The 12,236-nt window shown below is 38.5% G+C and overlaps 1 protein-coding gene across 1 annotated transcript in view; it reads left to right on the top strand.

Annotated features, from left to right (window-relative positions):
- Nucleotides 1-11,539, top strand: part of IL17RD (interleukin 17 receptor D) — a 43,071-nt gene extending 31,532 nt beyond the window's left edge. Inside the window, exons 10-13 of the mRNA XM_058812915.1 lie at nt 749-859; nt 2,493-2,677; nt 4,928-5,864; nt 8,143-11,539. Coding sequence (XP_058668898.1) covers nt 749-859; nt 2,493-2,677; nt 4,928-5,864; nt 8,143-8,258 — 1,349 coding nt within the window. The 3' untranslated portion in view covers nt 8,259-11,539. The remainder of the gene's footprint in view (nt 1-748; nt 860-2,492; nt 2,678-4,927; nt 5,865-8,142) is intronic.
- Nucleotides 11,540-12,236: the final 697 nt, after the last annotated feature.

Raw genomic sequence — 12,236 nt, 5'->3', positions numbered from 1 at the left:
GAAAAAAGAGATGCACACTTGAGCATACACATGTGCATCTCTGTGCATTTGTATTTAGTGGAGTTTAGATCAATCCATCATTGGAAATCTTTGTGGAAAAGTGGCTTTAATTGTATATGTGGATATAAGGAATGATAACATTAACTGCATACAGCAGAGAGTGCAATAGTGTGGAAATACTGCAATGAAACTGTGGGAGCAGCCTGAACACATCACCTGTGTCCTTCAGGCCTGGTACCAAACCCAGCAGTCAGGAGAACCTGTCAGGTCCTCTGGGTCAGACCTGTTGTTGAGAAGCTAAACAGGGATTTCAGAGTGCAACTGCACCTCAAAACAGCCACAGATGGAGGCAGTGGATAAAATGCACTGAATCCTAATGCACATTGCTCAGGGTGAGCTCTGCAGGAAGGCAATTCTTTCTAAGGGGCAGGTTCAGCACCCTGGAACAAAACAGGTCAGGTCCAAATGGCCACTGCAAATCTCAGCCAAACTATTTGCCACAGGGCTGTTCTCCTGGGGCTGGTGTGAGTTGCACAATTGGGAGTCACTGTGTCAGTGGGGCAACTGCCATAAAACCTAATTTGAAATGGAGCAGAACATGATATTTGAGCATATTTGATATCCTGTATCTTGGACAATTACCTGATCATAGAGTACTGCAGCAGTTTTGCATTCCCAGTGTGAAGATTTGTTTGGATAGTTGTAATGCAGCTGATTTGCATGTGGCTAATTGTGCTTTCTTTTGCAGTGCACTCCCCCTGGGCTGGCCCCATCAGAGCCATTGCCATCACAGTGCCCTTGGTTGTCATCTCTGCCTTTGCCACGCTCTTCACCGTCATGTGCCGCAAGAAGCAGCAAGGTGGGAGCCTGCACTCAGGGCAGTGCCACTGACAGATGTGCTTTTGGAACCAAAAGTGTCCTCACTGATAGGCTGACTCCAGAAATAGCTTTCTCTGAAAAGCTTGCTTTTCTGTTATCTGTCCTTCCTCCCCTCAGCTTTTTTGTGCTGAAACCTGTAGCAAATTCTAAATCAGTGCTTGATGGTAATTGGTTGCCTAGACAGTATTGAATCAAGACTTCCCTGTAGAAAGGAGACAACAAAAGCAATATTGGAAAATACTTTTTATTTCATTTTTCTTTTTCTTTGAGAGAGTACCATGTGACCATGTAGATTACAAACAGATTTGTAAATGGGAATGTTTCAAACATTCTCTTATTTTACTCCGAAATATCTAATTCATATTTATTTTAAATCAGAAGGAAAGCAAAGCCTTGTGATGGCAATACAATTCACAGTGCTGTCTGGAATACTCTCCACAGCTGCTATTCCAGATTTGCTCACTTTCCTGGAAGTTGCCTTTACCTTTCAATCTAAGCCATCTTCCTAAATTTACTATGAGCTCTGCTTGCAGATGTTCTTATATTCCATTCCTCCTTGCTGACTTCTCCTCAGTATCCAGGAGCTGGCAAGCAACACTTTATACATTTAAATGTTAAAAATACCTTGGCTTTTTATATTGAATTTAAAGAATCATGTGGTTTCATGAATAATGGAAAAAGTGATTACTTCTCCAAACCTCACATATCTGTATTATCCACCTGAATTTTGGCACTGAGATATACTGCAAGTGCTATATGCCAGCTGGGTTAAATCCTTTTACCTTCTGGTCTTCTGTAGTTATCCCCTTTGCTCACAGCTAGCATAGTTCCAACAAAAAACCCAGACAAATCTCTGAGGATTTGTCTGCAGAGAGAGTTGTTCCAGAATAGTTATTCCTGATGAATTGTTCTGAATTGAATCCCTGGATGGATATTTGTATTTTGAAATACTCATACTTTATTCCAAATTAGTTTAATCAGCTGTAGAACTAGATTGAATTAGTCTGGCATAAGGCCAGACTGTTATGCTCCAGCATAAAAGGGTCTATGCAAAGAAATAAACACTAATAGCTATTTTGGTTTAAATTAATCATATCTTAATTCAAATTAATGTCAAATTCATGTCCAAACACGGGTGTGTATATATACACTAGAGAAATCTTGTAGGATATCCTGAAAGTTGAATATTTGGAGTTGAATATTCTTACCTGACTTATGTTGTGGTTTGGGTTTTTTTAACAAGAGACTTTGTTAGACAGGAAACTCTTGAAGATGATACATCTTTTAGGCTTATAGGGTTTGAACAGAGATGTGAAGATTGTTGAGATTGAATAAAGGTGAAACAACTTCATTCCATCTATAAAATAAACCTTCCTTGTGTTTTCTGACTTGGGCAGAAATAACTGCACATTTAACTTTGAAAGTGTATTTCACATGCAGCAAATCTTAAGCTGGATAAACAGTGTGTACAACTTTTCTTTTTCCTAGATTGGAAAGGAGAGGAAAATCTTTAGGAAAAAACCCAAACATTACTGGATGCATTAGTAAAAAGCCTACAAAAGTAATAAAAACCCAAAACAAAACAATGAACTTCCTTTTCTCTTGCACTTTAGAAAATATATATTCCCATCTGGATGAGGAGAGCTCAGAATCTTCAGCATATGCTGCAGGTCTCCACGTGGAAAGGCTTCGGCCCCGGCCAAAAGTGTTCATCTGCTACTCCAGCAAGGACTGCCAGAAACACATTAATGTCATCCAGTGCTTTGCTTATTTTCTTCAGGACTTCTGTGGCTGTGAGGTAAACTCAACATTTCATATGTGACCAACTTTTCCTTAATTGAAACAGCACTCCCAAAATCCTGTGCTTGAAAAGTCGGTGTTTCAGTCACTCCTTTGCACAGAGACAACTTCTGTTATTTTTCTAAATTTAGGCTGTATGAATTTTCTTTACTTGGGGAAATGAAGAGATTTTATCCAGTGTAAAGAAACCAAAACAACCCAAACCAACAGAATAATTGAAGATGATTTCAGGACTTTGATTCAGCCATGTTTAGCTTGCTTTGAATTAAGTGCTTTTTCTGTTCAGTAGGCCTTACATCTTTACAGTCAGCAGCCACAAAGAGGTATTGTTGTCTACTTGATATACCTTGGTGTTCCTAAGTGTGTTTTGAATTGTAATATAAAAGAAGTTGAATCTATTAAGACTTCTGCTCATAGAGCAAAAACTGCATTATTAGGATTACTTGTTGACAGCATGTACTTACTGATTTTTATTGTTTTGCTTCCCTTCTGTTCCATTAATACTGTGAAATCAGCAGCTCTTTTTTTTCTTGTTTTTGTTTGAATGGTATGAGAGAGACATTTCAATTGCTACTTTGAATGAGCAGGCCTAGAATCTCGTACTGCTGTCTGAAATGGAATCAATATGTGACCAGTTGTTCACTTTTCAGCTGGAAAAGGCAGGACAGTTGCTGGTCTCTTTGTGCTGCATTTCCCCCACCCCTGGGATGTGACTGGGCTGAGCTGGAGCTGGGTTTCATTACAGCAACTCTGCTCTCTGGTGACCAAACACAGAAACACAGCTGAGGCCTCGTGCTTGCTGGGGATGGTCACAGCTTTTTCATCTGCTTAAAATAGTTCTGGATGTACTATTTTATAACTAACTTACTTGAAACTCCTTTTAGAGATGTACTTTAGCCCCACTACACTGCTCCTCTTTTGAGTAGTGTTGAGATGAGCCTTACTGCTCTAACCATGGAATATATGGCCTTGGACAGCACACAAAATTGATATAACAAAATATTGATATTACCTATGTATAGAAATAATACATATTGTTATTAAAGCTGTGGAGTTTAATATAAAAAGTGATGCTCAGTGCATAACATAAGGGTTGCACAAGTATTTTTCATTTGGAATTGGAATGTTTTCTCAAAGGATAAAAACAATGGCATTTAATAACCATTTAAAATAATATCTTGTCCATAATAAAAATGCATTCTCACAAATAGCAGGCCACACAGGATTTTGAAGAACAGAAACAAAACCAGACACAAAACTACCTGCATCTCCCAGGCAGCAGTAAAATGACCTGTCCTCCCCAGGGCAGAGCTGTTTGGAAGGAGCTGACAATGATCTCCAGTCCAGCTGACCAGCACCTCAGGCAGGATCACTTTCTTCCTGCAGCCAACTGTGTGGCAGCAGTTTTCAGGAGTCCTTGTGTTCTGGGCATTCACCTACTCTGTCTTCTGATGGGGCAGAGTTTTCCACTCTGCTGTGGGTGACGCAGCAGAGCAGAAATTGTTGTTCCCTGGAAAAATGCTTCAAAGAAGATTTTTATAAGTGGTTTTGATGTGTGTCTATTATGCAAGTTTTTTACATCTGTTTTTTTCTCTCATCCTACTACTCATTCCTCCTGTGAGATAAAGCATTGTCTCCCTCATCTTGGTGTACAAAAACATTTCAGATAATGTAGAATGGTCAGAAAGCTTGACCAAGTATAAAATAAAACAACTCCTAGGATAAAAGTTTTCAGAGCTTTCTCATCAGCTAAAATGGCTGTTGTTTTGCATCCTAACTGAAAGATCTTGATATTATAGGCACTAATTATGTTTCTGTCTAGATATGAAAATTCTTGGTATCACACTTGGTTAATGTGCAAGGATGATAAGTGAATATGGCACTTAGGGGCACAGTTTAGTGCTAGACTTGGCAGGGCTGGGTGAATGGCTGGACTTGACCTTAAAGGTCTTCAATCTAAGCAATCCTGTGATTCTGTTACTTCCATTGCATTCAGCACATTATGGACCCAGACATACAATGGTAAATGTTTGAGGCAAGCACAACTGTTTATTGTAGATTGATGATACCAAATTTGATTAGATAAGTTAATTGTAATTTACTTGATCCAGCCACATTTTCTATGTTCTTTTTATTCCCCCAAAAATATTGCTATGTATCAAATCCACATTTGGATGTGTGGTTTTTTTTAAGGAACTACTTGGGTTTATATACATAAACCTTAATCATATTTTTTCCCTGTTTTTAGGTGGCTTTAGATTTGTGGGAAGATCTGAAAAGCTGTAAAGAAGATCAGAAGGAGTGGCTTATTAAAAAAATAAACGAGTCACAGTTTATCATCATTGTGTGTTCCAAAGGGATGAAATACTTTGTTGAAAAAAAGAACTGGAAGCACAGAGGAGTAGCCAGAGATGCAGGAAAAGGAGAACCCTTTCTCTTTGCTGTGCTGACAGTGGCAGAGAAGCTTCGTCAGGCCAAGCAGAACTCAGCTGACCTCTGCAAGTTCATTGCAGTTTACTTTGATTACTCCTGTGAGGGGGACATCCCTGCCATTCTGGATCTGAGCACAAAATACAAACTCATGGACAATCTCCCCCAGCTCTATTCACACTTACACTCCAGGGATCTCAGTGTGCAGGATTCAGAGGGGTTTCCTGTTAACATCAGCAAAAGGAATTATTTCAGGAGCAAATCTGGGAGGTCCCTTTATGTTGCTATTTGCAACATGCATCAGTTCATTGATCAGGAACCAGACTGGTTTGAGAAACAATTCATTCCCTTCCCTCCTCCTTCTTTACACTACTCAGAGCCTGTCATGGAAAAATTTGATTCAGGCTTGGTTTTAAATGACTTGGTGAATAAACATGTGATGGATGGTGATTTTTACCTGAAAACAGATCTAAACATTTCAGTGGGGAATTCAGACTCTCACTGTATCATTCAGCACTTAAACCTTGGAGAAGATATAGAAACTCAGGACATTCAAGGGGGTGGCAGCTCTGTCCTTCAGCCATTGCTACATGTTGTTAAAGCTTCAAACCTGAAAGACATGCCTCGAGATTCTGGGATCTATGATTCATCTGTCCCTTCATCTGAATTATCTTTACCTTTAATGGAAGGACTATTGACAGACCAAATGGAAACATCTTCCATTACAGGAAGTGTTTCTTCGTCATCAGGTTTAGGTAAGATACAGCAGTGTGTCAAAACTTAAATTCAGTTACTGTGCATATTTCTGCCATCTCCAAAGAGGTAAGATAATATGTGAGGAGCCATATAAAAGGCTGCAGAGAAAGGTGAACATTGTATAAAGATGGTAAAAATAAACACAAAATTAAAAATATTTAAAAGTATAAAATAAAAGTAAAAATAATATATAAAATAAAAATATCATATAAAACTAAAAAATAAAAATAGGTATAGTAACTTTGGAAAAATTGTTTCCTAAACTTACAGTGTGTGGAGGAAGTCTTAGCTAGATAAGATTTCACTAAAATTCTATTAATAAGTCACTGCTCATTAATTGACCTATTCTTGGAGAGATAGCTTCTTCCTTCCAGGGACCTTGGCAGCTGGGATTTCAGCTGACAGCTGTGTGCTGTAATCCAGAGGGTGATAGGGTGCAGCATTCTCACAGCCAGCCATAAATCTAAACCTGGCATCCTGTGTGGCTCCAGCACATACTGGATCCTTCAGGGGTATCCTCTGTACTGTACTTAACTCAAGTTTCAGGGTGACATCAGGCTTCCCACAGATACAGGGCTGGGGAATTAACAAATGGCTTTCAATGGAGTAATTTAAATGCTTGGAAGACACTCTCCAGAGTAGATACCCAGCTCAGATACCTCCAGTTAGAAGGTGTAAATTTTGCCTCAGGCTGTATAAAAAACTGATTTAACCTTACTAGTTACAGGATATTGAACTGGCATCACAACTAGCTCAGTGAGGAATGTTCCAGCAATTGTATTGATATTATAAAAGTGCTCTGCTGAGATTTTCCTTAAGCAGCTACAACAGGTGAATATTGCATTTTGATGGTTGTATGCTCTTCTTTTTTCTAGAATAAGTGTTGACAGTGCATTAACTAGACATTTCTCTTGGGTAAATGAACCTTTAATTCTTATTTAGATAACTCATAACTAATATTTGATGCCAGAATGATCTTGAAGGAAGAGAATACAAATGGTGATTGGCAGATACTGCACCTATCAGTTAGATAGCCTATGTGACTAAATAGTTAAAATCTGAAAAAAACTTCAGGTGGAAAAAAAATACAGATTTACTATTTTAATTAATGAATTAAGCCACAATTACTCTGTTTTCAGAAACAAAACTATATTTTTTACTTTCCTATCATCTTCTAACTTGGTCTTTTCTCACATGTGTGGGAAAAATTACAGATGATCTCTGTAAAGGTTCTAATGAGAGTGGGATGCTAGTTTAAAATGTATGGCCTCCCTGGAAGAATGCTTTCCCAGTGTGCCCCTCCTGATTCAATGCTGAGCTGTCAGCTGGGTGTCCCAGCTGCAGGGAGCACAGGAAGACAGAGGCAGTCTTCCCAGTAATTAATTCTCAAGTCACATACCCCCTTGGTAACATGTTCCAGCTGTGGAGGTTAAACGTTAGAGCTCTTGCTGATGTTCCAGTGTCACAAGAAACCACAATTTCTGCCTTTTTCCCATTTACTGCCCTCATCCAAAAGCACCACCCTGCCTGACTCTCCCCCAAACCACAGCCCTGTACAGGGTACAAAGGAGGGAGCACTGGAACTGAGCATCATCTGCCTTTTAGACTGCAACCCATTAAATTTCTTTAGTATCCCAGACATACAAAGCATTTACAGCCCTAATATTTATATGCATGCTAATGAGAGGAGTAAATAGAATTTTTTAGCTTTTATTCTTGTTCTGAGAGATAGACACATCCAAATGATTGCTCTGAATTCACCCTACATTTCCGTTTTTTACTTATTTTACCTCTTACTTGGTCAGAGCAGATGTGAATAGCTCTGACATTTAGCATCTCAAAACATCTTTCCTCTCTTCCTTAAAAGGCCAGTTTGATATAATCTTTTGAATAAAAATCATAAATCCCCCTATTTATAATCCTTTCTTTCAGTGCAGTTCCTGAGCAGACTACTGGTCTGCAAAGTAAAGATTCTCAAATATATCATCATATTTAGCATGGAGTTTAAACCAGTTTAATTTTGATGAAGTACCAACAGCTAAACCTTTATTAGGTCCATTCACTAATGAGGTCTTCCCTAAGAAGTTCTGCCTGGGAAGAAAATCAGTGTTGTACCTCTAGATAACATTTGCTGAGCATGATAGCTCAGCCTCAGGAGTGCAAGACAAGGTGGTGCAGAGGAATTTCATAAGTTTTCTTGGCATTGTTTCTGAAATGTTGACTGAGTACAAAGTCTCTGTTTCAATTAATGAACTTCACTTTTTTTTCCTTTTATAGGGGAAGAAGAACCTCCTGTAATGACTGCTACAAAGTTCTTAGTGCCTGGAATATGTAAAGCAGAACTTCATTGCCACATCCACTCTGATGAACTGCAGGCAATTGCTCCTTTATAATACATGACAACATTGTTATGCATTGCCACTTTATCAACAGCCTCTGTTTGTGCTTTAACTACCACACTGTCTCAGCACCAAATCTACTTGAAGGAACCAACTGCCCCTGAAGAAGATCTATTATTCCATTTTTTGTGGCCAGTAAACTTGAATCTGTTGGTATTTTTATAAAAACTCTTTCATGATTTGAAAAATGTAGCATGGAAAACCAGAAGAGCATACATTTAAAATAATTCCTGTTATAATTTAAATGTCATTATATTACAATGTGTTCAGATGCTATAATCAAAATTTACTATTTTTTGCTAGGAATAACTTTGCAACTGGACATCAAATAGCTTGGAACATTAAGCCTTAGTAAATTTTGTAGTCCAGCCTCTAGTTGTAAGTGCTGATGTACTTGATGACAGGAGTGTTGTAGTGAATGAGAACAGGATTTTTTCAGAAGCAAGATAAAATGCCAAAGGTGACATCAAGAAATTCTCCATCGGAAGAAATAATTTTCTTTTCAAAATGTTTGAGCTCTCTTCCTCAGCCTCCTTTTCCCAGATGCTAATGTGTGTCAGTATTTCATTCCAGTGCATGTCTCCCTTCCCTGCATTGATCTCCTGTGTCTCCTCTGCAGTCTGGCTGTGGTGGTGACTCACACACAGCCCCATTCTGAGGCTGAGCATCGTTCTGTAATAGACAGAAATACAGGTCCTCATGTTCTGAGTGATGCCATGGAAACAAAGCTTCCTGTTTCTTCCTGAAGGGCTGATGTAAAGAATAAAGAGATGGAAGAAGGAAGACCATATCTTATATTGAAGATATTCTAGGTTTGTTCAGCCATGAGAGGATTAAGCTTTATGGGGGGTTGATATTATCATCTGAGGACAGGTGCTACAAAACCACCTGGGCTAAAACAAGCCAAGACAGCAGTTAACAGGCCAGGAGTACTTTGTGTTGAACCAAGCAGTGAGCAGAAGCCAGTGAATTATTTTGCAGTTTACACTATTTATCATCACTTAGTGATTAAGATGGTGTGCTGTCACTAGTGTTATATTAAGGAAAAATGCAGAAACTACCACTGGCCATTTTTATCTACTGCCACAGAGCAGGCATGTCCTGTTTCCTGCAGTGACCAGGTGGGTAAATCTTCATCCAGAATGTCCCTCCTGTTTCCCAGGAGCAGCTTTTCTGAAATTCAATGCATCTCTGTAACTGCAGTTCCAGGCACTATTACAGTAAGTATGGGCACAGCAAATACTAAAGGACACCTCACCAATGTGCCTTTGCTCATCCTGGTCACAGAGTCAAATTCTGGCTCATGTAACCTGAATTCACATTCCACTAGCAGGAGGTTACTTTTAAGAGAATTAAGGGAGAACTCAAATACCTCAAATATTCTCTTAGTTTTAATAGACGAGAATTAGATGTTGTTAACTGTTACATTTTATTATCCATTTTAATAGCATGAGATGGAACTATTAAGTGATGATTTTGGCTGAGTAGCTGTCAAGCTCACGGGTTGTTTTCTTGGGTTGTTTTTGTTTTGTTTTGGGTTGCTATGTGTCAGTTTATATTTAATTATTGGAATTTCCAAACACAGGACTCTTGAGATTGTTATCACAGATGAAGTTAGAAAGTGCTGTAACAATTATATGTGTCTAACAATTAATGGCAGAACTCTGCCATGCTTTGCAATTGTAATATGGAATTCTGTGATCATTTGGATCAGCATGTGTTGGATCTGGAGGGCCTTGTCCAGTAGTGAAATGCTCCTTATTCTCTCTGCTTTCTGAATTTCAAAGAACACTCCCTGGAAAACTTCAAAACTTGCAATATCTAAGTAAGTTTAGGTAATTTTACACACATAGTGAATCATCTGTGCCTCTGATGATTTTTTAAAGCTGTGCCTTGAGCCTTATTGAAGGTAAAATTGTCCATGTTTTCCCATTGCTTGAAGGTCACACTAGGGAATCATTTAGAGGTTAATGCTCCTCCACTAAATCCAGCTATGAGCGATATCCAGCTATGATTTGGTACAATTCTTGTTATTTTACCTGAAGAAAGAGTTTTGATTGAATAAGGCAGAAAGGTGTGCTGTGTGCTGAAGATCTGCTGTGCATAGAAATCCAAAGCTGCACAACATGAGAAGTAGGAGGAGGAGGCAATTTCTTAGCAGTGAGCTGGTGAAGGTAATGCTGCTCTCATCCATTGGAAGTCCCAGCTCACTTACTGTTATGTAATGCTGGGCTAAAGATTGGGAAGATTTCCCGGTTCCATTAAATATAGTGGCTGAATCAGTATTATGAAATGAAGTTTTCATTTTGAGTTCTAAGAAAGCTGAGTGTTAAAAAGGGATGAAGGTAGTTGCACAAAGAATCACTTGTCATTAATGTTTTTTTTATTTGTTCAAAATTTGCTGTACAATCTTGCAACACTTACTTGTTAATTATGAAAAGTCTATGCAGATGACAGTCACATCTAGGGGTGGAGGGAAGAAAAATTCCTTTATTCCTTCTTAGCTTAAGGTGGAAGCAGCATATTTTATGTACTCAGAAGAAAGACAACATAATTAAGTGAAAATATAGATTAGGATGGCCCACACCTAAAGTTTACAAAAGTAAGAGAAGTAATACTTATCTAACTTAGTATAGCTTTTTTACAAAGCCACAGTTCCTAAAACAGTTAGATACTGTGTATATTGAGATACTGGAAGGACATAGTACTGAGTTGGAAAGACTGCTTTATGCTGGGAATAGCAGCAAAAATCCTTGTAAAAATTATTTTTTAAAGATATGTTAACACACATACTAGAGGTTAGTTTACTACTGTTTTCAAGCTTTAGTAAATTCTAAACATCATGGTAATGGTGAAAGGATCCCTTAAATTTTGCTACACTCAAGTGTGTGGACATTGGATATTTGATAGTGTATTTTCTGGGAGGGTGAAAAAACGTTGGAAAGCTGAAGGCTCAAGATGTGACAGTGTATTCAGCATTTTGAATGGGATATATATACAGTTGTTGCCATAATTTGTACCTGTCCGTGGACACATCAACTGTTGAAAATAGAATGCATCTGACATTTTCAGAAATAATGTTTTGTCATACTTTAATTTAGATGTTAAATGCCAAAATAAAATATTTTTGTTCCATTTCATTCATTGGGCTTTTGTTATACTATTAAAAAGAAATGGCTTAAAAGTGCAGTGACTTTATCCTGCACCCTTTGAGTGCAGTTGCACACAACACACAAGCAGCCAGACCTGCTGGCTGCTGTTCATGCCCTGCAGCTGGGAGGGAAGCAGCTGTTTTGATGGGTCTTTCTGATGGGTTATAGTTGAGCAAATCTAAGAAATGTTAACTTCTAAAACTTTTGTATGGGATGGACTGGGTCAGATTTTATTTTTTAATAAAATTGCATTAATATGATTTTATGTAATTTTTTCCTGTATCTTCGCTGAAGGTCTCCTAGCAGTACATGGTTGTTCTGCATGCCAGGTGAAACCTATCCACAAAACTGTAATAACTTGGATTGACTTTGTCAAAGAGGATGTGATAAATACTTAAGATTTACATGTGGGTTTTTTTTATCCAGCTGATTTCAAAGCATTGTTCCAGTCAGTGAACCCTGCAAACTGTGATTTTAGGGGTAAGCCTTGAAACAACTCTGATTCCTTATGTTGCTCAGGTAAATGAAGGGGATCTAAATATAATGTTAGATACAATGTTAGATATAACGTTAGGTATAATGTTAGGTATAATGTTAGATATAATGTTAGATATAATGTTAGATATAATGTTAGCTATTGTAGGCGCACAGTTTGTGGTGATTGGGGTGTGGCTGAGCCTCATCATCCCCAGTGGGCACAGCTGTGAGCAGCAGGTGAGCAGCACTGGCAGCAGTGAGCCAGGGAGTGCCCAGGGCACTGCCCAACCACCAAAGGGAGCAGAGGGCACACAGGTGCAGGGCATCAGCAGGAGGGGATAAA

This window comes from Ammospiza caudacuta, chromosome 12 (genome assembly GCF_027887145.1).
Source record: "Ammospiza caudacuta isolate bAmmCau1 chromosome 12, bAmmCau1.pri, whole genome shotgun sequence".
NCBI classification, from domain to species: domain Eukaryota; kingdom Metazoa; phylum Chordata; class Aves; order Passeriformes; family Passerellidae; genus Ammospiza; species Ammospiza caudacuta.
The sequence above is the reverse complement of the archived record's forward strand: the minus strand, read 5'-3'. Positions and strand labels throughout refer to the sequence as shown.